This window comes from Bombyx mandarina, chromosome 08 (assembly GCF_030267445.1).
Source record: "Bombyx mandarina strain Sakado chromosome 08, ASM3026744v2".
NCBI lineage: Eukaryota > Metazoa > Arthropoda > Insecta > Lepidoptera > Bombycidae > Bombyx > Bombyx mandarina.
Window position 1 is genome coordinate 1,447,634 of NC_143215.1, and position 27,239 is coordinate 1,474,872.

Genomic DNA, 27,239 nt, shown 5'->3' on the forward strand with positions numbered 1-27,239 from the left:
GGTGGGCTGTGTGAGATCATCCACTCATCAAAGCAATAAAAAAAAGCGAAACACGTCCTTATGGATCCACCCGATCATTTAACACAACTATTAAACGCCTGCATTAGGAGCAGGTATAGGAACCCTGGGGACCGTACTCGTCGAAATCGTCAAAGAGTTCGACTGGAAACCTAGCCCGTTGAGTTTCTCACCAGATCTTCTCAGTGGCTTGCGACTTAGATCTGGCAGTAGATGTATTCGCGAAGCAGTAATGCGTTTCGGTTCGAAGGGTGGGGTAGCCGTTGTAACTATACTGAGATCTTAGAACTTATATCTCGAGGTGGGTGGCGCATTTACGTTGTAGATGTCTATGGGCTCCAGTAACCACTTAACACCAGGAGGGCTGTGCGCTCGTCCATCCATCTAAGCAATAAAAAAAAAAAAAAAGCAGCTGTCGGGTCTCTTTCGGGGCATTCGAGCAGTTGTTAGCAAATCCCACCTCTCCTGGCTGAGCCCGTGATCGCCCATCTGTTCTGGTGAAACTAGAAAAGTCCGCGGGTAACCAGAAATCTTTTCATCCTAAAAAACAAGCATCACGACATCCTCTTTCCAAAGTAGGACAGACTTAGACCTTAAATCTTAGACCTCAAGGTTGGTAAGCTTTGTTCTTGTTGGTCCAACTTTTTTTTATTGCTTAGATTGGTGAACGAGCTCACAGCCCACCTGGTGTTAAGTGGTTACTGGAGCCCATAGACATCTACGCGTAAATGCGCCACCCACCTTGAGATATCAGATCTAAGGTCCCAAGTATAGTTACAAAGGCTGCCCTGCCCTTCAAGCCGAAATGCTTTACTGCTTCACGGTAGAAAGAGGCAGGGTGGTGGTACTTACCCGCGCGGAATCACAAGAGGTCAGACCATCAGTAAAACCAACTATAGCAATAGCATACTAAATCAAAATGTTGATCACCTCACAAATACCGTTTATTAGGACAAACCGTTACTTTGATTCAAATGTCATTTTTGTACAATTTTCGTCGAGTTCGACACAGTCATATTGTCTCCAAAACCTGAAGCAGAATGAAGCTCTGGATTAGAAATGCCAATTTTACCATCAGCTTATCACTGACATTGCTCAGATGTTTGGGGTTCTGGTCTCCTGATGGCTGGGCTGGGAACAAGAGACTTTTGTACAACTGTTACAGTTTTGTCTCTTTCATGTTTTTACTTGGTTAGTGTGATTTTTATTAATTACTGAATCGAAAGAAGTACTGGATGAAAAGGAGCCGCAGATGTAATTTTAAGAAAAAAACGTTTTGATTTACTTCTTGCACGGAGTGGTGATCACGTCGGAGATCCCGGCTTACCTGGTATTAACTGGTCATCGGAGCTCATACTCCCAGACACAGCCCACTGAGTTTCTCGCCGGATCTTCTCAGTGGGTCGCGTTTCCGATCCGGTGGTAGATTCTGCGAAGCACGGCTCTTGCTAGGGTTCGTGTTAGCAACGTCGTCAGGTTTGAGCCCCGTGAGCTCATCTACTAGTCAAGGTTACGCTGAAATAGCCTCTCAAGGCTCTCAGCTAGATAGGAAAAAAAAAGGAACTCATAGACATTAAAATTTGGCTGCCGCCACCCGCATTGAGGTATAAAGTCTAAGGTACAAACCGAAACGAATGATTGCTTCGTGGTAGCTATAGGCAGGGTGGCACCACTTGTGTGTACTTATGAGATTTGATACCATAAGTACAGACGAGTACACCGTCCATGTTCAGTGACTACAGGAACCCACGGACTCTCAGTGCTCATTGAGATAACCAGTGTAATCATCATCATCCAATGTAAATACCCTAACACAGAGGGCATTTTATAAATTAATATCTAACAATAGGAATCTACATCCTCATTCAAGTAGTGGACATGATAAAGATATGGGGAGACTTGCCGCTGATGACGGGCACCGCTTTCCTCTTATTTACGAACTTTGCACACGCGACGAAGGTCATTAACATTGTTATCAGGAAGAATAGGATACAGAGGGTAATTCAACAAGCCAATGCAGTTCTGATGGGAGTACAAAGCGAGGAGGCTAGAAGGATTGTTAAAAGGTTTGTATATGAACTGGATGGCCCGGCAAACGTTGTTTGCCATATAAATTATTTCTAGGAAAGATAAATAACCTAGATACCGAGTGCAGCGCGAGCTGTCGGGCTGATTTGTAAATCTAAACCATTCTCGAATCCACCTGAAGGTACACAGAAAATTTCATTAAAATCGGTCCAGCCGCTTAGGAGGAGTTCAGTGATAAACACACGCACAGAAGAAATACATAATATATTAAAGAAGATTGGAAAATATTTTAGCGATGGTCGAAGGAATAAAGGCAAGACGGCGGTATTACTCAGTGTGGGCTCAAAACACGTCTGTACTTAAAACAGTATTGGAAAATGTGTAGGGAACTTATTGTTGGATAAGGATACTAATATTGAAGAATGATGGGGCTCTAGAAAATTAATAACAGCAACTAGAAGTGGTCAGGGTTTCAGAATCGCATCTTATTATTTATAGCAGAATAAAGAATAAAAAGACTTGGATCGTCTCTCTTACCACTCTTCTCTACCTGTAGGTACCAATATTCTGATAAAATACGTACTTAACAAATATTCACGAATGACTTCCATGGTGAAGGAATAATATCGTTTAATAAAATCAAACCCGCAAAAATCATATTTGCGTTATTACTGGTGGTGGAACATCTTGTGAGTCCGCACGGGTAGGTACCATCACATTGCCTGTTTCTGACGTGAAGCAGTAATGCGTTTCGGTTTGAAGTTTGGTGTAGCTGTTGTATTGATAAAACTGAGACTTGTACTCATATCTCACGGCTGGTGTTTTTTTTTTTTTTTTGCTTAGATGGGTGGGCGAGCTCACAGCCCACCTGGTGTTAAGTGGTTATTGGAGCCCATAGACATCTACAACGTAAATGCGCCACCCACCATGAGATATAAGTTCTAAGGTCTCAGTATAGTTACAACGGCTACCCCACCCTTCGAACCGAAATTACTGCTTCACGGCGGAAATAGGCGGGGTGGTGGTACCTACCCGTGCGGACTCACAAGAGGTCCTACCACCAGTGATTACGCAAATTATAATTTTGCGGGTTTGATTTTTATTACACGATGTTATTCCTTCACCGTGGAAGTCAATCGTGAACATTTCTTGAGTACGTATTTCATTAGAAAAATTGGTACCCGCCTGCGGGATTCGAACACCGGTGCATCGCTACACACGAATGCACCGGACGTCCTATCCTTTAGGCCACGACGACTTCAAACTGGTGGCATGTCTCGTGCACCATCTTAACAATAAATAAAAAAGACGTGTGGTGTCGTGGGACACCGGATAGGAACGAAGTTCCTTATTATAAAAATATTAATTTTAAGTTCTAATCGAGGTATAAATAACATGAAACTGGAGGTTTCGCAACAGCCCACGGTCATTCGGTAACGTGCGAACTTATTGTGGTACACTTCATTCACCGTTGTTTGCATAAGAGTTAGTGTATTGCGCAAACGAACGCTCGGAGATCGTGGTCAATGAATGATAAAAAAATATGTTATTTTTTGTATGTTATTACAAAGTTAAGTCGTACACTGTGTGCATTACTAATATAAATCTTACGTTACGGACGTTTTTTCCCGGCTAACCGGGACGATGGCATCGTCCCATAAGGAACTTCGTTCCAAAAACACATTTAAATAAGCTACTAATATTGTTTTGTTCTTATTTTTGTTTTTTGTTGATAACAGTTGCAACGTTGAAACCAGTATACAGCTTTGTCTGTACTTTCTATTGACTTTTGTGACTACTGTTGGATGGGCGACTAGCGCTGAGAAGCACCAGCTGCCTTTGAGGGCATGGTTAGTAACAAAGACCGTCTACAAAGCAATAGTGTCTACGCTTTATATCCTGTCGAGAATCCCGAAAAGGATACTGTAAGTTGCAAAGGATCATACCCAGACCAGGCTCCGCAATAGTCCTGTTTGCAGCTACTGCGAGGAGGAAAAAATCTGTTCAGCTTATACACAATTTGGGGCAGGACAAAGCTACTCAATACTTTTTTATTGCTTAGATGGGAGGACGAGCTCACAGCCCACCTGGTGTTAAGTGGTTACTGGAGCCAATAGACATCTACGACGTAAATGCGCCAACCAAATTGAAACATAAGTTCTGAGATCTCACTATAGTTACAACGACTGCCCCACCTTTCAAACCGAAACGCATTACTGCTTTACGGCAGAAATAGACAGGGTAATGGCACCTACCCGCGCGGACTCACAAGAGGTCCTACCACCAGCAATTACGCAAATTATAATTTTGCGGGTTTCCTTTTTATTACACGATGTTATTCCTTCACCGTGGAAGTCAATCGTGAACATTTGTATAGTATGTAATTCATTAGAAAAATTGTTACCCGCCTGGGATTTGAACACCGGTGCATCGCTCAACACGAATGCACTGGACGTCTTATCCCTTAGGCCACGACGACAAATCTACGACAATCTACGACTTAAGTGCGTCACCCACCTTGAGATATAAGTTCTAAGGTCTCAAGTATAGTTACAACGGCTGCCCCACCCTTCAAACCGAAACGCATTACTGCTTCACGGCAGAAATAAATAATAACAAAGAATAAACTAAACTATAAATCATGTTCATCATCATGATGATGAACATGATTTATAGTTTAGTTTATTTACTTATTTTATTTATTTATTTATTTATATTTACGGCAGAAATAAATAATAACAAAGAATAAACTAAACTATAAATCATGTTAATTATTGTCAATAGTGGGATTTGTGTCCATATACACTTAGTGCTGTCGATGATTATTTGCACTTGGTGTGCCCTGGGTTCGCCTCTATATCAACGTCACTAACCCCTCCTTCTCAGGTACCCTTACGACACCTCCAAGAGTCCAGCATACGAGTTGACGTACATCCATCAAGTAGCAGCGCTATTGATAGCTGCTTACATCAACGTTGCCAAGGATTCTCTGGTCAGCAGTCTGATAGCCCAGTGCCGCTGCAGGCTGCGTCTCGTGGGACTGGCACTGGCTTCGCTAGGCCAAGACTTGAAGATTGATTATCAGGTTTTGATTATTCACATACGTATGAAAGATGTCTTGAGTACTTAATGGTAGGCAGCGGCTTCGCTCTGCCCCTGCTAGAGTCCATGGGCGACGATTACCACCCACCGTGGTGGGCCGTATGCTCGTCTGCCTACAAGGGCAATAAAAGAAAATCTATTTGTAAATACGTAAAGACATTTAAGTATTATTTTTTCATTTTGTTTATCAATCAATCCATGTCAATGTTTATATATAATTAATGGACGAGAGCTCTAGTGCTATCAATTGGAATTGTGGCAACGGTCTTTTTTTTTTCAATATTATAAACAAAACGACAGAAATTATATATTCTACCTTTCTTAAAGATGAAATGAATTCGATTATGAGAGAATCAGGTAATGTAAGTGAATGTTCAATGGAACATGCTTTAAAGCTTAGATAGGAACACGAAGTTCAATGTCTTCCTGAACTTTAGAGGATACAGGAGCCTATTGACAGCAGAACTTTTAGTTTTATTGAAGGCCCAATGGTACATGATTAAATGTTTCTTGCCTTAGTTGCCTTCCTAGATGGTCACTTAGAAGTGAGTATCGAAATTTGATTTTCTTTCAGTCCTCAGACTACACATCCTGTGACGCTGGGACAACCCCTCGAGGCTATTGCGTAATTACTGGTGGTAGGACCTCTTGTGAGTCCGCGCGGGTAGTTACCACCACCCTGCCTATTTCTGCCATGAAGCAGTAATGGGTTTCGGTTTGAAGGGTGGGGCAGCCGTTGTAACTATACCGAGACCTTAGAACTTATATCTCAAGGTGGGTGGGCAGCATTAACGTTGGGCTCCGCTAACTACTTAACATCAAGTGGGCTGTGAACTCGTCAACCCATCTAGGCAATAAATAAAAAGGTTACTAGCATAGATAGACCAATAATCATGCTTTAAATCGGGACGCGTGACGGACGTTTTAAACAGGAAGGGGATATAAACCTATATGAGCGCGTCACATAATACGCCATTCGGCCATCTCTCGAATAATATTAAAATCAAACGAATTGTTGGGAAATTCTTTCAATTACTGGAAACATTGGATAGTTTTCGTAGAGCATGGACTACGCTGTAGCAAACGAATACATTCGTAGCATTTTGAAGGTGGTAGTTTGTTGAAAATGCTCTAGATGGCACTGTTTTCAATATTTACTGTCTAGTGTTCATAATGTTGAAATTGCATTCCATATCGGTAGAGGCGACAATTAAAAACCGACTGTAAAGACCTACTAGAATAAAATAAAACATTTTGCCCAAAACATTTAGATTAACTTACAAGCTAATCCAAGCATTACTCAATAGAAAATATTAAGACCTGACTTGGAACGTACCTATGCAAAATGCGTACAGTAAAACAAAGTTACATTTTCAAACAGAATCATCAAGAGTAATAATGCATTTATAAATGTTTAATGCATACTTGCACCTGGTTGTAAGTAGTTGCCGATTCTTGTACACATAACAACGTGATTGCTGCAGCCAACCTTGAGACATGAGGTCGAAAGGAGACTGAAACGATTACATACATTTTTGGGCCCGAATGTAACGTGATGAAACTAATATGAATTAATAGATTCAGATTTATCAGTACCTTGCTGAAAATTATAAAAGTTTTCTCAATCTGAGAGCCGAGTTAATAAAGATTTAGTAAAAGTTAGGTTATGTTACAATCTCTTTAAAAGAGCTGAATAATAACTTATTTAAGCATAAGCAATAAATGTTTATTATATCCATTGGATAATCTTTTAAATGTCATATTATTAATGAATATCAATGATATATATCAGGTATGGAATATGGAATTGCTATCCCACAATTCACACAGCGATCCATAATTTCAACAGTATCCAATGCAACAATTTCAAGTCAAACGTGTGAGCGATCTTCGGTGTCCAGTGTAGAAGCAATTCTCGTACAAGGCTGGCAGAGTTGGAATCCGTCATAATAAAGCAGTGATTGTTGAAAATATAAAAACAGCCCGATAGATACACACTCAAAATGCGTCGAAGATACAAAACGAGTAGAGCAGAAAAAACCAACAAGCGCCAAAAAATAATTGTATAATCTATGAACAAACGTCATATCAGCTTACTGTCAAGGCTGTCATCAAAAATACAATCGATTTTAATCGATTTGAAATAGATAATCATATTACTTTGCTAAGTAATAATAGACTTTTTCTTCATTTATGTATATAATCGCAATTAAATCCGGCGCATACCGCACTTGTATACAACAAGTATAAATGGCTCATTTAATTACTTTGCATTAATTACCTAGTGCAATGTTTTTCTTTTTATAATCCTGTAATCGATTAATTAAATCGATCACACCGTTATACCGACAAAAACTAACTTTCTCATTTTTCTCCGGTCCCAGAAAGAGGATCGAGGTGATTTTTTATATTCTTATATAAAAAAATATGACAAATTTTTTAGACTACATTCCAAGTTATTACATTTTTGGCCCACGATTTTCCGTCTCCTTTCCATTGTATAGTAATAACGAAATAACAGAGCTTGCTAGGGTTAGTACTAGCAACGTCGTCAGGCTTGAGACCCGTGAGCTCACCTACTTGCTAGGTTACGCTGACATAGCCTTTCAAAGCTTGTGATAGGCAAGGCGTTAGTGACACGTCCACTCACAATACGCTGTACCATGCCGACCGAGAGGACTGGTGGTCATGGCGCCGACGACCGCCAGTCCGGCGTCCCGAGGGGGAGGGTGATGGGAGAGATGTGCTCCGCACTAAACGCTTCACTTTCCCTCTTTTGCCTTTTCATGAGCTCTGTCTCATGCGAGGTTTAGATGCTGGTTGTTGAGCGACAGGAGGTTTTAGTCGGTTCGACTCCGACATGCCCCGCCCTCCATCCCCAGTGAAGGGCGGAAGTCCGGCGATTTCCTCCTGACAAAAAAAAAAAAACTCTGTACCATGAGTAAATATGCAATTCATATTTATTCCGGGATTCACAATGTACATATATCTTCGTCATGATGTAATTTTTGAACATTTGTAAACTATTTGATTCTACTGGTGGTAAGACGTCTTGCAAGTCCACACGGGTAGGTAACACCACCCTGCCTATTTCTGCCGTGAAGGAGTTATGCGTTTCGGTTAGAAGGGTGGGGCAGTCGTTGTAACTGTACTGAGACCTTAGAAGCATATAAGTCTTAAATTTGCATTAAGTACGTGCGCGACAAATAAATGAATAACTCAATATCACGCCAATCGATTTCGATGATTATTGTTTTTTAGTGTATATTAATTTGTTTTGGAATATCTGTTTTTTTTCTATTTGAAGTCGGCTTTTGTTAAAGCATGTCTATTTACAATTGTTTAGAGTCAACTCAGTCCAGCACAAGAAAATATACTCAATTTACGTCTAAAAGCATGTGTTTTGGAGCATCAGACCGTTTTGGCAACGGTTACCGAACTACAAGCGTGCTTTTCGAAGCCAACCTTTGCGCAATTTACAGTATCGCTAATCATCATTTGCGTGACTGCCTTTCAATTGGTCTCAGTAAGTAGTGATAATTAATTTGAGAATCACTTATTTTTTGGGGAACGCCTGTTTCTTGTCCTTATGGGTAAGATGAGCATAAAAGGGAAAGTTTACGTATTTAATGATGCGATTATGCTGTGGTTCATTGATACACACCGCGGCCGCATTTTGGAAGTTGGGGTGCATTTGAGTCGTCTATTATCAAAGGTGGCAATCTGTGTATTTGGACAAAAAAATGTTATTGATATGGCGATACAGATTGATTTGAATATAATCGTCTCCTTCAAAGAATACGGTTCAAAACCTGCATTAAATAAAGGTTAATACTTAACCTGTTATTTATCTAAGATGTCGTTCAGAAGAGTTTTGTGACTGCCAATGGAATACAAAGTCAATAATTCGTTTTTCTGATTTACCAATAATTGTCCAAAAGTCACATTGCCGGCTTTGATAATAGTCGACTCATTTGTCTTCAGAGTGCTTAGTGCGAGTCTTTTAACGTTCGCGACAGCGCCCCTAACGGCAGACGTACCAACTTCATACAAATTTGAGTTAACTTTTACGCTATCGAGAACGTTAAAAAACTCGCATGTTTCTGGGTTCTATTAAATAAACAAAATTTTTTTTTTTATTGCTTAAAAATTTATCATACATAAAAATATTCAGATTACTATAAATTCACAGCAAACAGGAAACCTGGTTCGGCTGCTTTCTATGGGAACTTACCTAATGAACATGATCTTTCAAGTTTTCATCTACTGCTATCAAGGAAACAAACTCTCCGTTGAGGTATGACATAGAGCTATAGTTTCTTAATTTGTTATTTAGCAATTACACATACTGTCGCTTTTAGACATCACAGAATGACTATCCATCTTGAAGCAGTAGTTCCTGGTCTTAGTAGCAACCGGAATAGCTATCAATAGATAGCAATATCCGTTTTAGATCGATATATTGATACTGGTGGTAGGGCCTCTTGTGAATCTGCACGGGTAGGTACCATCACCCTGCCTATTTCTGCCGTGAAGCAGTAATGGGTTTCAGTTTGAAGGGTGGGGCAGCCGTTGTAACCATACTGAGACCTTAGAACTTATATCTCAAGGTGGGTGGCGCATTTACATTGTAGATGTCTATAGGCTTCAATAACCACTTAACATCAGGTGGGATGTGAGTTCGTTCACCCATCTAAGCAATAATAAAAAAAAGGATATTGATTTTTTTATTGCCCTTGTAGGCAGACGAGCATACGGCCCACCTGATGGTGAGTGGTTACCGGCGCCCATGGACTTCAGCAATGCCAGGCGCAGAGCCAAGCCGCTGCCTACCGAAATTGTAGTACTTGTTTGATATTGTAACATGACCGGTATTTACGACCTTCAAAAAGTCGAAATAATGTCTTTATTAATTTTTTAATGGCCACCCTGGTCACCACTTGTGACCATCACAAGGTCCAGTTTCAGTATCGATGAACACTAAAACTATACACTTATTCACAGCAATAATTATTGCAAACATGTTACAGGCATATGACCGACATTGACATTATTATGTCCATTGGTAATGGTAATATTTATCAAAGAGAAAACCCAGAATGTGAATGAAATGAATGTCAATGTGAATGCAAAAGAGCACGGTCCACTTGACGGAGAGTAGTCAGTCACAGATGCTCACGGCCATCTTCATCGCTGCTGCCAAATGAGTTGTAACCAATCCTTGTGGAATAAAACTCTTAACTATAGATGAAAAGTTTTTTTTGCTTATATGGGTGGACGAGCTCACAGCCCACCTGGTGTTACTGGAGCCTATAGACATCTACTACGTAAATGCGCCACCCACCTTGAGATATAAGTTCTAAGGTCTCAGTATAGTTACAATAGCTGCCCCATCCTTCAGACCTAAACGCATTACGGCAGAAATAGGCAAGACGGTGGTACCTACCCGCGCGGACTCACAAGAGGTCCTACCACCAGTAAGAAGTTAATTTTAAATAGATATATTGAATATTTCTAGAGCTCCGAGATAGCAGGATCAGCTTATATCAGCCCTTGGTATTTGGGCTCAGTAAAGTTCAGAAGGGCCTTGTTAATCGTGATGGTGAGGTCCCGAAGGGTAGCCAAGATTACCGCTGGAGGTTTCACTACTTTGTCATTGGCTTCTTTCATGGCTGTAAGTTGACGACGAGACTGACAATTATCATCATTAGCACCATAATGACTAGCAGCACAATTATTATTGTTAACCGAATTTAACAAAGGAGAAAATTATAAATTCGCAATTTTTTTATTCCTAACTTTTTTTGGATTAATCAATTTTGACGATTCTTTTTTTAGATTTGAGAACCGGTACTTCTCATATGGTCTCATTTTATTGAAGTTGGTTTTCTTTTCAGTCAAAATTTTAGATTATTTCATTTAGACCGGTTAATGAAGATTTTTATGTTTGAATTAGATTAACATCAGAAACAGGCGTGGTGGTCAAATATACTCGTAAGAATTCAAAAGCTCGATAGCTTAGTTTTTCAGCAAAGGATCTATTTGAACCATTATTGGAGCTGAAAAGAAAATGAAATAGTCAAAAGGAAATTAAAAATAATATTAGGCCACGACGACTTACCGGCCTAACGATCAACAAGATTTTCTTAACGAATCCAATTCCGGTGATTGTTTTATTTACAGATAATCAAAGCCTCGTACTCATTGTTTACTCTTCTCCAGCAAGTGGAACAAAAGAAATAGATGCCACGTAATTTTTAGGTTCTATCTGTGTAGTTACTTTTAAAATTACTTTAAACAAATTACGTTTAAAAATATTGTAGCGACATCTGTTGGCGGATATACGGAGCGTAACAAAAATTAGAACCGAAAATCGTTGTCAACAAGAAAATGCAAATTACTCACTGGATTACGTATCCTTGTTATAAGAAACGATGACAGAGATTCTTATAACGCTAACACTAACATGATTTGAAAGGTTCTGAATCAATGATGTCCCTTAAAATATATCTATATATTAATACGTGAAGCAAAAACTTTGTATCCCTTTTTACGAAAATTGCGCGGACGGTGGAGTATGAAATATTTCACACTTATAGACAATATAGAGAAGAACTGCACAATGCTAATATTTTTTTTAAATAATGCATAAAAGATACATGAAATCAATAAAGAAAACATTACACACACTGCATACCATATATTTGACGCACACATGCATGCATACTATTTATTGTTAAACTTTTGTTCTTGGCGTCTGTTGTCAAATTGAGAATAGATTAAATATTGTTTGTCTTTATTATTATTTTTTATAGTGTAGTCTTGGCGAAATTTGTGATTATACAAGTATAAAATACAATCATAATAGTGTACAAACTTATAATTCCAATTAATTATAGGCGAATTTCGACTACTGCGGGACCTCTAGTTTTATATTAAAATACGCTGTCTAATTACATATATTAAAATAACTTCATGGCAATTATAGAATAATAAAATGAGTTCGTGTAATTAAAATGTATTTCTTTATTCTAGAGTTAATTAACAGGTTTCTTTTTCTACCTATGCCTTTTTGCTACCTTTCTGCTACGGTGAAGGAATAACATCGTGTAATAAAAATCAAATCCGCAAAATTATAATTACTAGTAGTAAGACCCTCTAGTGCAGGGGTGGCCAACTTGATTAGAACCAAGGTCTACTGTTTACTAACGAAACACTGCGATCTACCAATGACATTTCTCGAAATTTAATGAAGCTATGTAGTTCAGTAGGTATACAAATAAGTTGGCAGTATATTTTCTTTTATTAAAAAGAGTAAAATAAACCTGAAATTATATAACAAAAGAGAACGATTGTGTAGAAGAGAGGATGAATAATGTGACGTAATGGTCATTAACAAATGATACAAGATGAAGATGAATGCGTGAATGATGATGATTGGTGATGACGTTGTGCAGTCTGTTCTATATACTTATATTTGTCTTGTCACGATCGACTGGACTAATAGCCACGATCGATCGGTCGATCGCGATCTACTGCTTGGCCACCCCTAATGTAGTGAGTCCGCGCGGGTGGGTACCACCACCCTGCCTATTTCTGCCGTGAAGCAGTAATGCGTTTCGGTTTGAAGGGTGGGGCAGCCGTTGTAACTATAGAGACCTTAGAACTCATATCTCAAGGTGGGTGGCGGCATTTACGTTGTAGATGTCTATGGGCTCCGATAATCACTTAACACCAGGTGGGCTGTGAGCTCGTCCACTTATCTATGCAATAAAAAAAAAACAAAATATATTTGACAGATGTCTGAATCTCGCTTACATTTTCAAGGTAAGCTTGCACATATTTTTTCATATAAGCTCCGAACAACATTTGGACCGTCGGTCTGCCGAGCAATTTAACCCGCTCGGTGGGAAAGGGAAGACCTTCCCCTTTGTCTTATACCCCAAAGAATTTTATTTATCTGATATAGAGTAGCGCGGGTAATCGTGTCGATAAGTTTTCTAATTGGTAGAATGTATTACAAAGTATATGTGCAGAGTGCTTTAAGTCCAAAGACTTAGGACCGACAAGGTCGTACAATATGCGCCCCAGATTTAATGCACCGAGCATTCGGGCAAGGCATGTGGGGAATAGTCCGAGCTTAGCTTATTCTGAGGCGTTTTGCAGAACGGTGAAGAAGCTATACGATGCCTTCATTATCTGAAAAATAAATGAGATTCAATTATCTATCTGGTTTTAGCGAAAACAAGCGGTGGGGCATTAAAATAGTCCAACCACTGGAACGTATGTATGTATTTTATATAAATAAGATGGGGGCACAGACTACAAGCGGTAAGCGAGTATTGGTCTAATTTTGATGGTAGCTTTGAATAATGACGTCATTATTCTTATTTACCCTTTGCCTATCATGAAATGAAATTGCTCAAGAATTCCTTATTACTGAACATTTTTTTTTGTTTTTTTTTCTTCCCTATGCTGATAGCTTTGAGAGGCTATTTCAACTTTTCCTTGACGTGTAGGTGAGCTCACGGGGCTCAAACCGGGAGTGCTGTTAACACTGGCCCTAGCAAAAGCAGTGCTTGGCAGAATCTACCACCGGGTCGGAAACGCGAACCACTGAGAAGATCCGGCGAGAAACTCAGTGGGCTTTGGTTGGCTCGGTTCTTTATTGAACTTTTATAAGCTATTAAAAAGTATCAGTCAATTGGGTTAATTCATTTTTATATTACTTATTTGGAATTCGCCCGGGCGTTTCATGAATGCCTTCATTTTATATAGCGTGTTCACGGTTGAAGTCTGTATTTGTACTTATTTATATTACTGTCCACCGTCATATTATATATTGCAAATACAATTTTACGTATCATGCGCACTTTGAGAAGGCGGCACGACATGAGGACCCTCTTGTCGTGGCCGCTGGAAACTACATACCCGATCCTGTAGACCGAATGGTAAACCGTCGACGTCGCCCAAAACACGATCCTCCCGATCCATTAACGGTGCTTTAAGGTACAACAAGCACCGGTCACCGTCCTTGTCGAACCCGTCGCTTGCGACGAAGGGCTCGACGAGCGAATTAACTCATAGACACAGCCTCAGTGGGCTGACCTCGTTTCTCGCCCTATCTTCTCAGTGGGTCGCGTTTCCGATCCGGGTGGTAGATTCTGCGAAGCACTGCTCTGGCTAGGGCCAGTGTTAGCACCACTCCGATTTGAGCCCCGTGAGCTCACCTACACGTTAGGGTGAACCTGAAATAGCCTCTCAAGGCTATCAGCATAGGTAGAAAAAAATATATCTTGCGTTCTTTACTGACAATTGTCGTAGTCGAGAGAGTCGAGACTTGCTCATCTGTCAGGGTATGCAGATTAAAGACATTTCATTGGAATACAAAAAATGAGGCAGTTATTCGTCATCTTGCACAAAAACACTAACGAGATTGGAATTTAACTTACCGAAACAAAAGTATCTAGCAAAAGGGGCGCGAAGCCTCCAGCTGTGAGTAAAGCCGGCTGCTGGGCGCGTATCATGATCACCAGCAGTGACCGTTTGAGCGATGTGGGGAACGTGTACCAAGGACAACTATACACTGCTGTTGCTACCTCCATACTCTGTAATGGACGTAAATAATATTTCCCTTATTATTAGTGTAAATAACAACTTAAAACGAGTCAACAAAATCATTAGTGCTTCAGCAAACTAGCATAACGCAAAACTTAATAAGACTGTTCACCTACTCACCGGAACATGACATTAGTTGAAAGTTATTTTGGACAAGAATTTCGCTGATGATGTAATTTAAGTTCTCTTCACGGAACATTTCGAAAAGAATGTTCGTACATTGTGACACGTTAGAATTCGCACGGTTCATGGGCGTTGTACAATTTCTAGATACTGTCTAGGTGTATTTATTACTCATTAGTTTCTCGAAAAATTTTAATGTGGGTATCCAAAAAAACGTTGTTTGTTTTAAAAACAAAAAAAAAAGTGTCGTCTTTTGACATTGACATCTGCTTTTTTAAAATGCGAGTACGTAGGTTCTACGGGCGTATTGTAAAGATTTAGAAGAAACGTGGGTATTCAGAAATTTGTAATCCAGAAAGGTTGAAAACATGATTGCCGTCAAAAGCAGGAGGTGCTGAGTCTGGTCATCAGCGAGGTCTAATCTCAGAGCAGACACTCCTGGAGGAATTCGACCAAGATTCCTGAGGGCGACCGTATAAAACGATCAAGAAATTGCGGCCGTTGGCGCCCCGCGAGACCCAGCAACTCCAACCTCGACAGTTGCTGTTCCCGTAGCGCCCCTCATGAGCTGGCTCTTGACTAAGGTCGGAAAGCCTGACAAGGGGGTGCGCTATCTCTACGTGGGGATTGTGTGGAGCATGGGACACCGGTATGGTGCCGCGCCCTGTCTCACAAGATCGTCAAATCCGACATACGCCGTGCGCCTGCTAATCCCAAATGCACAGTGTGAGGTTATGCCAACTGCCCAAGAAACTAAGCTGTGCCAGACGCCTAGGCAAGCTCCTGGGACTCAACGTGGAGACTTGCCAAAACTAGACCTAGCAAGAGCATCTCTTAGCTGAATTTACCACCGGAATGAAATCGCGATCCACTGACAAGATCCGGCGAAAAATTCAGTGAGCTATTTCTCTCAGGATACTGCACAAAATTCATCGAGGCGGCGTGTGTGCTTGCCCGGACGCCTACCTTGGTAAATATATTGACACAAAGAATACTATCGAAGTGTTAAGCAAATGTTGGCCTTATTTATCGAGCCTCTTAAGGTCGTAAAATTTTTTATATATATTGTAACAAATATTTAAAACAGTCAAATTACACATACGTCGATCGACAGGTGTCCCCCTTGGTAGCAGAACAAGAAGATCTCAGTAGACATTCCGCCAAGAAAGGACGCCATAGTCATTCGCTGTGTAAGGTCCAATGATTTTTCCTGTGGGATATTTTAAATGACGACCGTCACATCGAATGGATACTAATACGTTTCGACCAGAGATAAGAAAAAATGTGTTCATTTCCAATGTACCCATATAGACTATCTGTAGATATTAAAAGTTCGTTTCCGGAATCCTTTGGTAGTAGCCCCTACTAGCTCAACTCTTCCACAGACTTGGAATAGTGTATCGTAGGAGTAAACATGTATCATTTACGGACTTTTACAATTGGGAAACTTTGGTAGTGAAATTATTTGTTTTAAATAAGAACTCGCGTTGCTTTGCGGTATCATCATCATCATCTCAGCCTGTCTACTATCCACAGCTGAACATAGGTCTCTCCAACTGATGTCTAGTGCGGCAGGTCCGTTGTCACCTGCATCCAACGTGACCCACAAGTCGTCGATCCATCTGGTAGGTGGCTGCTTTAGGGTATACCTACAGTAAAAGTAGTTCGTCAAATCATATATCAATAATAATAAACAACATGGATACGGCCGACTTATTCCATCGTATTAAGAGTCATTAGAGCTCACCACAGCCAACTGGTACGCCGTTGCACAGATGATGATCGTTGAAATCGCAATATGAACTAGCATTGCAGACGAAAAACAATCCTGTATGTCATTAATACATTCCAATACGGTCTGGTGTTCGATAACGTTCTCGCGGACGCGTTTTGCTACGATTACCTGTTCATCCGCTGTGAGTTTATTCTGAAATATTCGGGTATTTACAATACCACTTGTACACTAATGTAGGCAGGGGCTTCGCTCTGCCCTGGCATCGCTGAAGACCATGGGCGACAGTAACCACTTTCCATCATGGGTAATAAAAAAAACAAAATACTAAAAAAGTTCTAAAATTAAAAAATTGTAAAGTTTTCATTTTGAAATATGTCTGTTTGCCTGAAAATGACCATTCTGTATACATCGAACTAAATTCTTAGGATTTTTTTTATAACCCAACTTGTATACATTTAGGTTCGAAGTCGCGGTCTTTCTGGTGGACACGTCACCCACCTTGCGACATGAGATCGAAGTTTGTGTTGTATACAACGGTTGTATACAACCCGCAAACTAATGAGTTCCACTACCACTTCACGTCAGATATAGGCAGGTGGAACCTACCGGCTCACAATACCTCTACAACTAGTAAGGTAGAGAAATTATTTTTCTAATTTAAACATAATAAAATATTACAAACAATTTTTAACTCACATCGTTCTGTTTATTTATCCCGAATCGCAGTGCGTAACAGTATTATGCTGCCAGCACCGATAATACCTAGCTCATTCCGAATATGTGCAAGTGTGGTGAACGGCGAGCCCGAGTGCAGCCTTGCGCTGAGTGCGGCCCTACGCTGAGTACGACGGCCCTGCGCTGAGTACGACGGCTCTGCGCTGAGTGCGGCCCTGCGCTGAGTGCGGCCCTGCGCTGAGTGCGGCCCTGCGCTGAGTGCGGCCCTGCGCTGAGTGCGGCCCTGCGCATCGGGCTAGAATTTTCGACGGTACTCGCCAGTGCTTTTGTTCGGATGAGTTCGGGTTAGACCTTCGCTGGCTCCTCCGCTATTAACTTGTGTATTTTTGTGTGTTGTAACCCACTTTATTTTAAGCTATCTGTGATCTGAGTGATGTATGACTCTTTAATTAAATAATAAGGTTGTAGTTCGTGGTATTATTTCACATCGATGAAACTACACAAGTAATAATTATACATACATACATACCATGATATTACTCGGTAAATCATCACAGATCGTTTCAAAGCTTAATCCCACCAACTTCAGTCTGCAGCGACAAACAGCGACTATCGACGTCATTAATATGACAATGGCTATTTCCAAAGTTGCTGTCAAAATAACCGCTATACCCTTGATAAATAACAGATATGATATATTGTTACATTAAGTATTTTTATTGCTTAGGTAGGTGGACAAATTCACGGCCCACCTGGTGATAAGTGGTTGTCGGAGCATAGACAATTCTAACGTAAATGCCGCCACCCACCTTGAAACACGAGTTCGTTTCTAAAATCTCAGTTTTTATGGGCAGCCCTTCAAACCGAAATGCAATACCGTTTAATGGCAGAAATACTTAGGGTTTTGGTAACCCCCCCCACCCGGGCTCAGATGTCGTCCTGTACCTGTAGCTCCTCAGCTGTTATTTGCCGTGAACTTATAATTATCAATGCAATATGTAAGAAATGAATTGTATTCTTTACGAATCCTGAAAAAGCTTCTTACTTGTAAAAAAGTCAATTAGAAATGCTCAAGGGGAGTACTGACCTGATGAGCGAGAATGATTTCATGTGCAGGTGATTTCGTAGTGTCGCATGGATACCTAAAAGCAAATTAGAAAAAAGGGAGTACATGAATAATTAAGAGTGTTTCTCACGGAGCGAGGTGCAGGAAATACAATAAAAACTTTTGTTTGAAATGGAGAAAACTTCGATGTGGGTCTTCGAATGGGGGTTAATTTTTAGTTCAGTCCAACTCATTGAAGACAGGCATTTACTGCGAAGAAGGATCCGTTTGTCATGGTGCCGCAATAACAAGAAGTACCCTGGCAATCTTTCACGAGTTTTGGGATTGTTGAGGTCGAGGTTTTGACTGATGTCCAATATCTGAGTAATTTGAAGAGCAAAGCTAAGTTGGCGTCAAAAATGATGGAAGTCCTCAACAAAGTGAAGCGATACTTCATTCTCGGAAAAATAACATAAATAGCCCTACGAAGTTAAATATAAACGACTAAAAGATATGCGAGCACATAAAAACGTACGCACAAATTAATTTTGTTTCTCAATATTAATCGATTTTCATGTATTCTGCGCACAATATGTCCGGGATTATTTTTTACTAGCGACCCGCCCTCGCTTCGCTTCGGAAATATTAAATTTTAATATTAATAGGCGAAGCCCGGCATGTTACCCGCGGTTATTGTCGTACCGCGGGTGACGCCGCGGAGCGAAGCTAGTCTAAAAAAAGTAGCCTAAGTTACTCCTTATATCATCAGCTACCTATTAGTGAAAGTCTCATCAAAATCGGTCCAGCCGTTCTAGAGATTAGCCGGAACAAACAGACAGACAGACAGACAAAAATTGTAAAAAATGTTATTTTGGTGTATGTACCGTATATATATATGTTCATATGCATGTAGTAAAAGCAGTTATTTCAATATTACAAACAGTCACTCCAATTTTATTTATATGTATAGATGATTGAAGGATTACTGGTGGCCCGGAAGCCTTTCCAGTTTCACCAGGACAGGTGGGTGAGCAAGGGCTCAGCCAGGAGGGGTGGGATTTGCTAACAGCTACCCGGGTGCCTCCGAAGCACACCTAACAAACAATTCAAGAGCACAGCAGCTTCGTGAATGAATCTACTACCGGATAGGAATCGCGACCCGCTGAGAAGATCCGGCGAGAAATTCAGTCATGTCCGGGTGTAAAGCTATGACAGAAAAGAATCTAGTGTTTGTAATGATTTATGGAAGTGTTGAAGAATTTATTATAACGAGGCGGATGATGAGAAATATTATTGCAGTAGATAATTTAGGTCGGAATCTCACATCCATCGAACACCGACGGAAAGGTTTTAAAAAATTTATTTCCATAAATGAACATTACCAAGCAGGTGTGTAGAGTTCTCCTTTTGGTGTGCTCAGGAGCCAAGCGGTGACGGTACCCATTCCAAACGGTATAAACAATCTCATGAACAAAGTCGTTTCTCGATTCATTCTTTAAAAAAAAAAGGAAATTTGTAATTAGCTAATCAAATTCAAAACAATTATTTCAACTTGTATTGTAACTATGCTGAAGGTTTCGGTTTGAAGGTTTTTTTTTAAGATTGAATGATTACTGGTGGCCCGGTGGCCTTTCCAGTTTCACCAGGACAGGTGGGCGAGCAAAGGCTCAGCCAGAAGGGGTGGGAATTGCTAACAACTGTCCGAGCGCCTCCGAAGGAGACCCAACAACTCAAGAGCAATTGCTTCGCGAATGAATCTACTATGGGATTGGAATCGCGACCTGCTGAGAAGATCCGGCGAGAAACTCAGCGGGCCGATGCATGGGTTAGGTTGCACGTCGACCTCTTTGTCGAGTTCGACGAGTACGGTTACCGGGGTCCCCAAGCCTGCTCCTAGTGTTAGAGCTGAAGATGTCTAATGCAGAGGTTATTGGATCTGATGGATCCGTAGGGACGTGTCTAGGGCGTCGACGGTGACTGAATCCTGCATGATCAGGATTCGGGGAGTAGTCAGCGGCGGCAACGATAAGGCGATTATCATGACGCATAGGTGTCTATGTGTGTGCGGGTCGCGTGAGCGAACACCACACTCGCGTAAGTCATGACGGGCCTTATGCAAGTTTTGTAAAGTGTTTGTTACCTTGTTCCGAAGGGACATTTTACTCCGCTTACAGATCATGGGATAGAGTCTGCCGAGAATAAATGCGGCACGGTCGCGGAAGGTTTGAAGGGTGGGGCAGCCGTTGTAACTATACTGAGACCTTAAGAATTCTTGGGTGGATGGCGGCATTTACATTGTAGATGTCTATGGGCTCCAGTAACCACTTAACACCAGATGGGCTGTGAGCTCGTCCACCCATACAACAACACCAAACCAACCAACACGTCCAAACATATTCGTTGCACGGGACTTTTTGGCGGGAACGCGAGAAACGAAGTTGTTTGACTTGTTTCATTTTGTTAATTCAGTGTTTCTTCAGGTTTCAATCTGTAATAAGGGATGTTTATCAACTGTTCAGCATCTGTGAAAGTGCACAAATGTGGAAAAAGAAACTAAGCCTAACTAACTAAGAGAAAGTATCATTAAATAACTACCATTTTACTGAGACTTTATTTCATTCCATCTCATCCCAATTGATTTAAGTCTCAAATTAATCACCTTCACCTCATTTCGCTTCATATAATTTTTCATGTTAGTATAACAGAATATGAAAAGAAAACATTGGCTTTCATGTTTCGTTACCAGCCAAAAAAAACTTGTTAACTCAATTGTTTACATGGGGCTGTGTGCTTTGAACATTCTTATATAATTCGCTGTCTATGTCGCTTTAAAGGGGTCACAATTACAAATACTACGAGGTCCATCACCAAACTTTTGCTTAGCCACTTGTAATGTCATTTTCCGCGTTCATCTTAGTGTGATAATCGGCGAAAACACTGTTAGTTTTGTATGTTAAGTATTGAATTAGAACCGAAACCTTGTTCGCGATTATGCATAATAATAATTAATTGTCATTACGAAAGGTTTTTCTTTAATCGTGATCCATCCTTATTACCTCATCAAACCTCCGAAAAACAAAGCCTTAAGAACACTCTCTCGGACTGCTAAAAATTCCAACTTACTCGGATATAATATATTTTCCTTGCTCTCTGGTTTCGGCCCTTAATCTGACTTCGTTTTTGTAAATAACGTTTGTGATCTCTTTCTCTTTGTAGTGTAATGTAAATACTTTTGCTGACAGTGTAAGGTGCGTTCCAAGCATGAGTCCCACGTTGGTCATTACATTTAAATCACCCCATATTGTTATGATAAGCGCACTTTGGGTAGTGATGAAAAACCCTGTGAAAAATTTGAGTGTTTTTAACAATAGCTGAAAGTGTACGTACGCTTGTGAAGCACACCGTCGTCCGGGTCAGTAAAGGGCAAGATCCATGGCGGTATGTCATTACTCAAGTTTGGCTATCACTACACAGTATAAAACAAAGTCGCTTTCTCTGTCCCTATATCTGTCTGTCCCTATGTATGCTTAAATCTTTAAAACTACGCAACGGATTTTGATGCGGTTTTTTTTAATAGATAGTGATTAAAGAGGAAGGTCTATATGTATAATAACATCCATTAAATAGTGGATAAATCAATAATAAATTACAGTTTCCGAAGCGAAGCGAGGGCGGGTCGCTAGTAAATAATATTTAAAGAAAACTTGATTGATATTCAATTCGGCCAGAAAAGTCACAGAAATCTTTTGCTGTCCAAATAAATCTATTACTGTTTTTTTTATACTGGCATGTTCTATTAGAAGTAGCTATGTTTACAAAAAAAGTACGCAAATTGATTACATTTTATTTGTACGTTATTGTTTGGTTGAAATTCATGTTCAAATTGATTCAGTGATCTCAGAGATATGCGCAACGCGGATTTTCTATTTATCAGTCCCATAAGTGTTTATGTTTTGGCAATAGACTATTTTCCTAGGCGGCAGGGACTTTTTTGTATTTTTTTTATTGCTTAGATTGGTCGACGAGCCACGGTCCACCTGGTGTTGAGTGGTCATCGGGGCCTATAGACATCTACAACGTAAAGCGCATTACTGCTTCACGGCAGAAATAGGCAGGGTGGTGGTACCTACCCGTGCGGACTCACAAGACGTCCTACCATCAGTAATTACGCAAACTATAATTTTGCGGGTTTGATATTGATTACACGATGTTACTCCTTCACCGTGGAAGTTAATCGTGAACATTTGTTAAGTACGTATTACATTGAAAAAATTGGTACCTGCCGGCGGGATTCGAACACCGTTGCATCGCTCGACACGAATGCACCGGACATCTTATCATTTAGACCACGATGTCTAAAATACTGTTATTTTCCTCCTTTTTTTAATTATCAAAATACTTACCAACGAAAAAAAGATACAACATCAAAGAAAACGCTCGCATTATGATCAATTGTCTTTTAGTGAGATCATCAGAAACGAAGAGGCCGTATAATCGGCAACAATTCATAGTCACCTTCACAGCGTGGTTTACATTGTCCAGCACCTTCATGATGCGTCTAGAACGAAATTATGAGTATCAGTTCTAGAAATTTTTATTCTTGTATGATGCAAGGCATTTTATCTTGCTCTTGAAGAAATGTCCAGACCTATGTACTAACTCCAGCCACCACTAATCCCCGCAATATGCACTGAGTGAATCTTCCCTGGGGTAACCTCCAGCTCGTCCCCTGGAACCCATCCGTGACTCACACCTATTCGAAAGAAGAGAATTTCCTCCCACCCTGCCGTAGCCACCGAACCATCGGCATTCGTGTACTTGTAGAAATCGAACATCACTCGCCATGACGCGTCGAATAAAATTAAGCACATGTACTCTGAATAAATCAGATAGGAGATCGGCATGAAAGAAATTCCCAATTTTAAATTTCACTGAAATACGTGGACACCTCTTACTTAATCAGTGAATATTAGAGCCGATATAAATGACAGTAATGCTCCAATCTTCCGCAATATGCCTTACCTGATGGTCAGATATACTGATGTGTTTTTTATTTGTTTACCCAAACAACTTTAATAACAAATAACTTTTACGAATAAAACGCTAAAGACGTATTGACTTCTTGCGTTCTAACGTTAACTTATAACTTCGAATTTCATTTATAATTTAAGTGTAACTGAAAGGCTGTGTGAACTATTATTTTAATTACAAATTGCCATTTACAATTTATAGAAGGTCATATTCGCTGACATATATGATAACAATTAATGTAGAAATAATATTTTTTTGGAAGATCCACCATGGGGCAGAGCGCAGACAAGGAGTCCGTGGTCATAACAACATGAATGCGATTGCCCGGAAGTGTCCATCGTGTCTTATAGCGGCTTTTCAACTGCTGTTCAACTAAACAAGTTACTGCTTCATCGCCGAAATATAGGATGGATAGGATGATACCCACGCAATAGGACTACGGTACTCTCTCCCTTTCTTCCTAGCTATTCATCTCGCATGGAGGTGAGGTCAGCCTTCTAAGACTGCGTTACCTGAACTAAAACTATTTGGTATACAAAATATTTTGCTTTGAGATGTTGAGGTGTAGTAACATGAGGATACTCACTTGGGAGATGTTTCTATTTTACCCGACATTGTTTCATATGATCCAATAGTCTCCTTTTTAATGCTAAGCTATTATATTATTACTGATATATTTATTACTGGTGGTAGGACCTCTTGTGAGTCCGCACGGGTAGGTACCACCATCCTGCCTATTTCTGCCGTGAAGCAGTAATGGGTTTCGGTTTTAAGGGCGGGGCAGCCGTTTTAACTATATGTACTGAGACCTTAGAACTTATATTTCAAGGTGGGTGGCGCATTTTCGTTGTCATGTTGTCTATGGGCTCCAGTAACCACATAACACCAGGTGGGCTGTGAGCTGGTCCACCCATCTAAGCAATAAAAAATAAATTATAAAAAGCATTTTTTTATGTTTGAGAGATTACTGGTGGCCCGGAAGCCATTCCAGATTTATCAGGCTCATTTATCAGGGCTCAGGCAGGAGCGGTGGGATTTGCTAAGAGCTACCCGAGCGCCTCTAAAGGAGACCTAACAACTCAAGAGTAACTGCTTCGCGAATGAATCTACCACCGGATCGGAATCGCGACTGGCTGAGAAGATCCGGCGAGAAACTCAGCGGGCTGATGCTTAGGTTAGGTTGCACGTCGAACTCTTTGCCGAGTTCGACGAGTACGGTTACCTGATCCTCCTCCTAGTGTTAGAGCTAAAGGCGTTTAATGCAACGGTTATTGGATCTGATGGATCCGTAATGACGTGCTTAGGGCGTCGGCAGAGACTGGCTCCTGCGTGATCAGGATTTGGGGGGGGGGGGGTATTATATCATCTGCTGCCAGCGCAGGTATCACCCCTGCTATCCTGAACCTTGATTGCGTTTACTTCTAGTGCTGATTGGCATTTTGCTATAGAAATATACCTATAAGAAATATATAAGTAGAAGAACTAGAAGTAAACGCAAAAGTAGTAGTTACTATACTAATTTAAGTTTGAAAACAGTATTTGTAGACAGTATTTTAGCTCTTAGCTTATCCAAACAGGAGGATCGCTCGTATTCGAATGTAAGAATTTACAAGAAATCAAAATAGTAAAAAAACAGACATAGTCGGTAAGTCAATCCTATGTATGTTAATGAAAGAGGCTGTCGATTCCCTTGTGAATTTTTAGTTTGGAATGATTACGAGTAAATATAATTAACACCAAGTCACCAAGGTAAGCTTTTACGTAAATAATTTATTTAATTCACTATGCCATGGTATTGTTATGCCGGTATGAGTAACGCCATCTGTCGCCGAATAGTCGAAACGAATATCGAATGATCCAGAATGCTAGAGAATTACAACGCCGTCTATTGACAGATAGCGGAAACTACGACTAGAGTTGTGAAGAATATTCTCGATAATTCTAGGGATGGAAAATATATTACTCAAATACATCCTGAACGCATTACTGCTTTACGGCAGAAATAGGCAGGGTGGTGGTACCCACCCGCGCGGACTCATAAGAGGTCCTACCACCAGTAATTACGCAAATTATAATTTTGCGGGTTTGATTTTTATTACACGATGTTATTCCTTCACCGTGGAAGTCAATCGTGAACATTTGTTGAGTACGTATTTTATTAGAAAAATTGGTACCCGCCTGGGATTCGAACACCGGTGCATCGCTCAACACGAATGCACCGGACGGCTTATCCTTTAGGCCATGACGACTTCAAATTTACTTACTTACACTTACACAGCTAATGAGCATCCCGTATTACAAACATCAAACCAAGAAAGATTGCAAATTTATTGTCTCCTGAGGCCCTGAGGTGACATCAATCGCAATTTAAATTAAAATCGGAGGTTTAAATGGTCACTGATGATCAACGGATTCGGAGTTTAAAATCTCAAAGTAAGCGGTTACTGGTAGTAGGACCTCTTGTGAGTCCGCACGGGTTTGGTCCGCACCACCACCCTGCTTATTTCTGCGGTGAAGCAATAATGCGTTTCGGTCTGAAGGGTGGGGCAGCCGTTGTAAATATACTTGAGACCTTAGAACTTATATCTCAAGGTGGGTGGCGCCTTTACGTCGTAGATGTCTATGGTCTCCAGTAACCACTTAACATCAGGTGGGCTGTGAGATCGTCCACCCATCTAAGCAATAAAAAAAAATCACAAGGGAGCGATTAAACCATGGGACAGGGCTTAAACTGTTCTTTACAAAATGGCCGCTCGAAATCAATAGCTGTTGTTTTGTGGTAAGCTCAGTAAGTGGAGATATTTATAAACTAATGTCCAAAATTGCATTTTGCAAGGCTCAAGTAAATAAAAACAAACAAACTGTTGAATTCTTTGGCTAGTTCCTTCATCTGATTATTTAAAGCATCAGGTTTTTTTTTCAATATATTGCCATATTCCCTCACTAAGCTTGCTCACAATTCGGTTTCTGATTTAGAACAAGTAGTTGCGGATTTTTCTCTTCAACAAACAGTTAAATTATTTTTTTCTAAATACAATTCACCCGTCGAATACTAATACTATATAATAATAATAATAATAATAATTATAATATACGATACCTAAATAAATTGGACAGCAACATTAACATTGGTATCCTACAGAAACAGGCAGCTATGCGCACATCAATTATACTTAGTAAGGTGCTTGGAGACACAGTATTCGTACATAACACACAATAACACTACACACAAAACACGCCACTACTGTCAGACATACAACAGCCACTCGACACACAACATTCATCAAACACAGAAATTCCAACAGACTCCACTCATACAACGGTAACACAACAGCCAACAACGCAGCGAGGAGGACGACGAGGAAGAAGAGGCACTACACTACACACGCTGGGGTTCTCTCCATCATTTAGTCATTTTTTATTCTTTTTTTTTTTTTTCACATAAAATTTCATTAAAATTTTGGGATATAGATATCTTTTTCCTGTGGGAAACGGGACGGGATATTTATCAAAGCCGACACAAGTAGAGGAAGAAAAAATAATATACTAAATACTAATAAGTACTGTCAGCTTAGTAGTAGGTAAGTACTGTAGGCTTAAGGCTTAAGTCTGTACTGTATGAACCATGAACCTACCTATTTCTACCTTCACTGTAGATTTTCTTTTGGAACGAAGTTCCTTATGGGACGATGCGGAGGGGTACCCTAACCGGGAAAAAACGTCCGTAACGTAAGATTTTTTCTATTTAGTTTGTTATCAACAGATGTCGCTGCACGTAAATTCAACAATTCCTGAATCGCGGTGACGAGATGTTACACAGTTGATAGACGTTCTCTTTGCTAAATCTCACTTACCTGGCGTAGC

General features: G+C 40.3%; 2 protein-coding genes across 2 annotated transcripts; one reads left to right on the plus strand and one right to left on the minus strand.

The window, feature by feature from the left end:
- Positions 1-1,013: 1,013 nt before the first annotated feature.
- Positions 1,014-12,017, plus strand: Or-63 (olfactory receptor 63). Its single transcript, XM_089729382.1, has 8 exons — positions 1,014-1,209; positions 1,868-2,084; positions 3,786-3,896; positions 4,933-5,131; positions 8,495-8,674; positions 9,341-9,445; positions 10,667-10,822; positions 11,332-12,017. Exons 1-8 carry the CDS (start codon positions 1,059-1,061, stop codon positions 11,389-11,391), a joined length of 1,179 nt encoding a protein of 392 aa, XP_089585508.1. The 5' UTR covers positions 1,014-1,058; the 3' UTR covers positions 11,392-12,017.
- Positions 12,018-12,150: 133 nt separating this feature from the next.
- On the minus strand, positions 12,151-23,467 carry Or-45 (olfactory receptor 45). Its single transcript, XM_089729383.1, has 10 exons — positions 23,367-23,467; positions 22,748-22,902; positions 21,468-21,684; positions 19,727-19,837; positions 18,387-18,441; positions 17,829-17,972; positions 16,637-16,816; positions 15,992-16,099; positions 14,601-14,756; positions 12,151-13,347 (listed from the first exon to the last, which is right to left on the minus strand). Exons 2-10 carry the CDS (start codon positions 22,893-22,895, stop codon positions 13,294-13,296), a joined length of 1,173 nt encoding a protein of 390 aa, XP_089585509.1. The 5' UTR covers positions 22,896-22,902; positions 23,367-23,467; the 3' UTR covers positions 12,151-13,293.
- Positions 23,468-27,239: the final 3,772 nt, after the last annotated feature.

Bases quoted from the DNA above. Each gene is read 5' to 3' on its own strand.
- Or-63 (XM_089729382.1), top strand. From the start codon at position 1,059: ATGAAGCTCTGGATTAGAAATGCCAATTTTACCATCAGCTTATCACTG. The intron at 3,897-4,932 runs GTTAGTAACAAA...CCTCCTTCTCAG, and splicing joins CAGCTGCCTTTGAGGGCATG to GTACCCTTACGACACCTCCA. The intron at 10,823-11,331 runs GTAAGTTGACGA...TTTTATTTACAG, and splicing joins CATTGGCTTCTTTCATGGCT to ATAATCAAAGCCTCGTACTC.
- Or-45 (XM_089729383.1), bottom strand. From the start codon at position 22,895: ATGAAGGTGCTGGACAATGTAAACCACGCTGTGAAGGTGACTATGAAT. The intron at 21,685-22,747 runs GTAAGTATTTTG...AATTTTTCACAG, and splicing joins GTTGTATCTTTTTTTCGTTG to GGTTTTTCATCACTACCCAA. The intron at 17,973-18,386 runs GTCAGTACTCCC...TTATTTATCAAG, and splicing joins AAATCATTCTCGCTCATCAG to GGTATAGCGGTTATTTTGAC.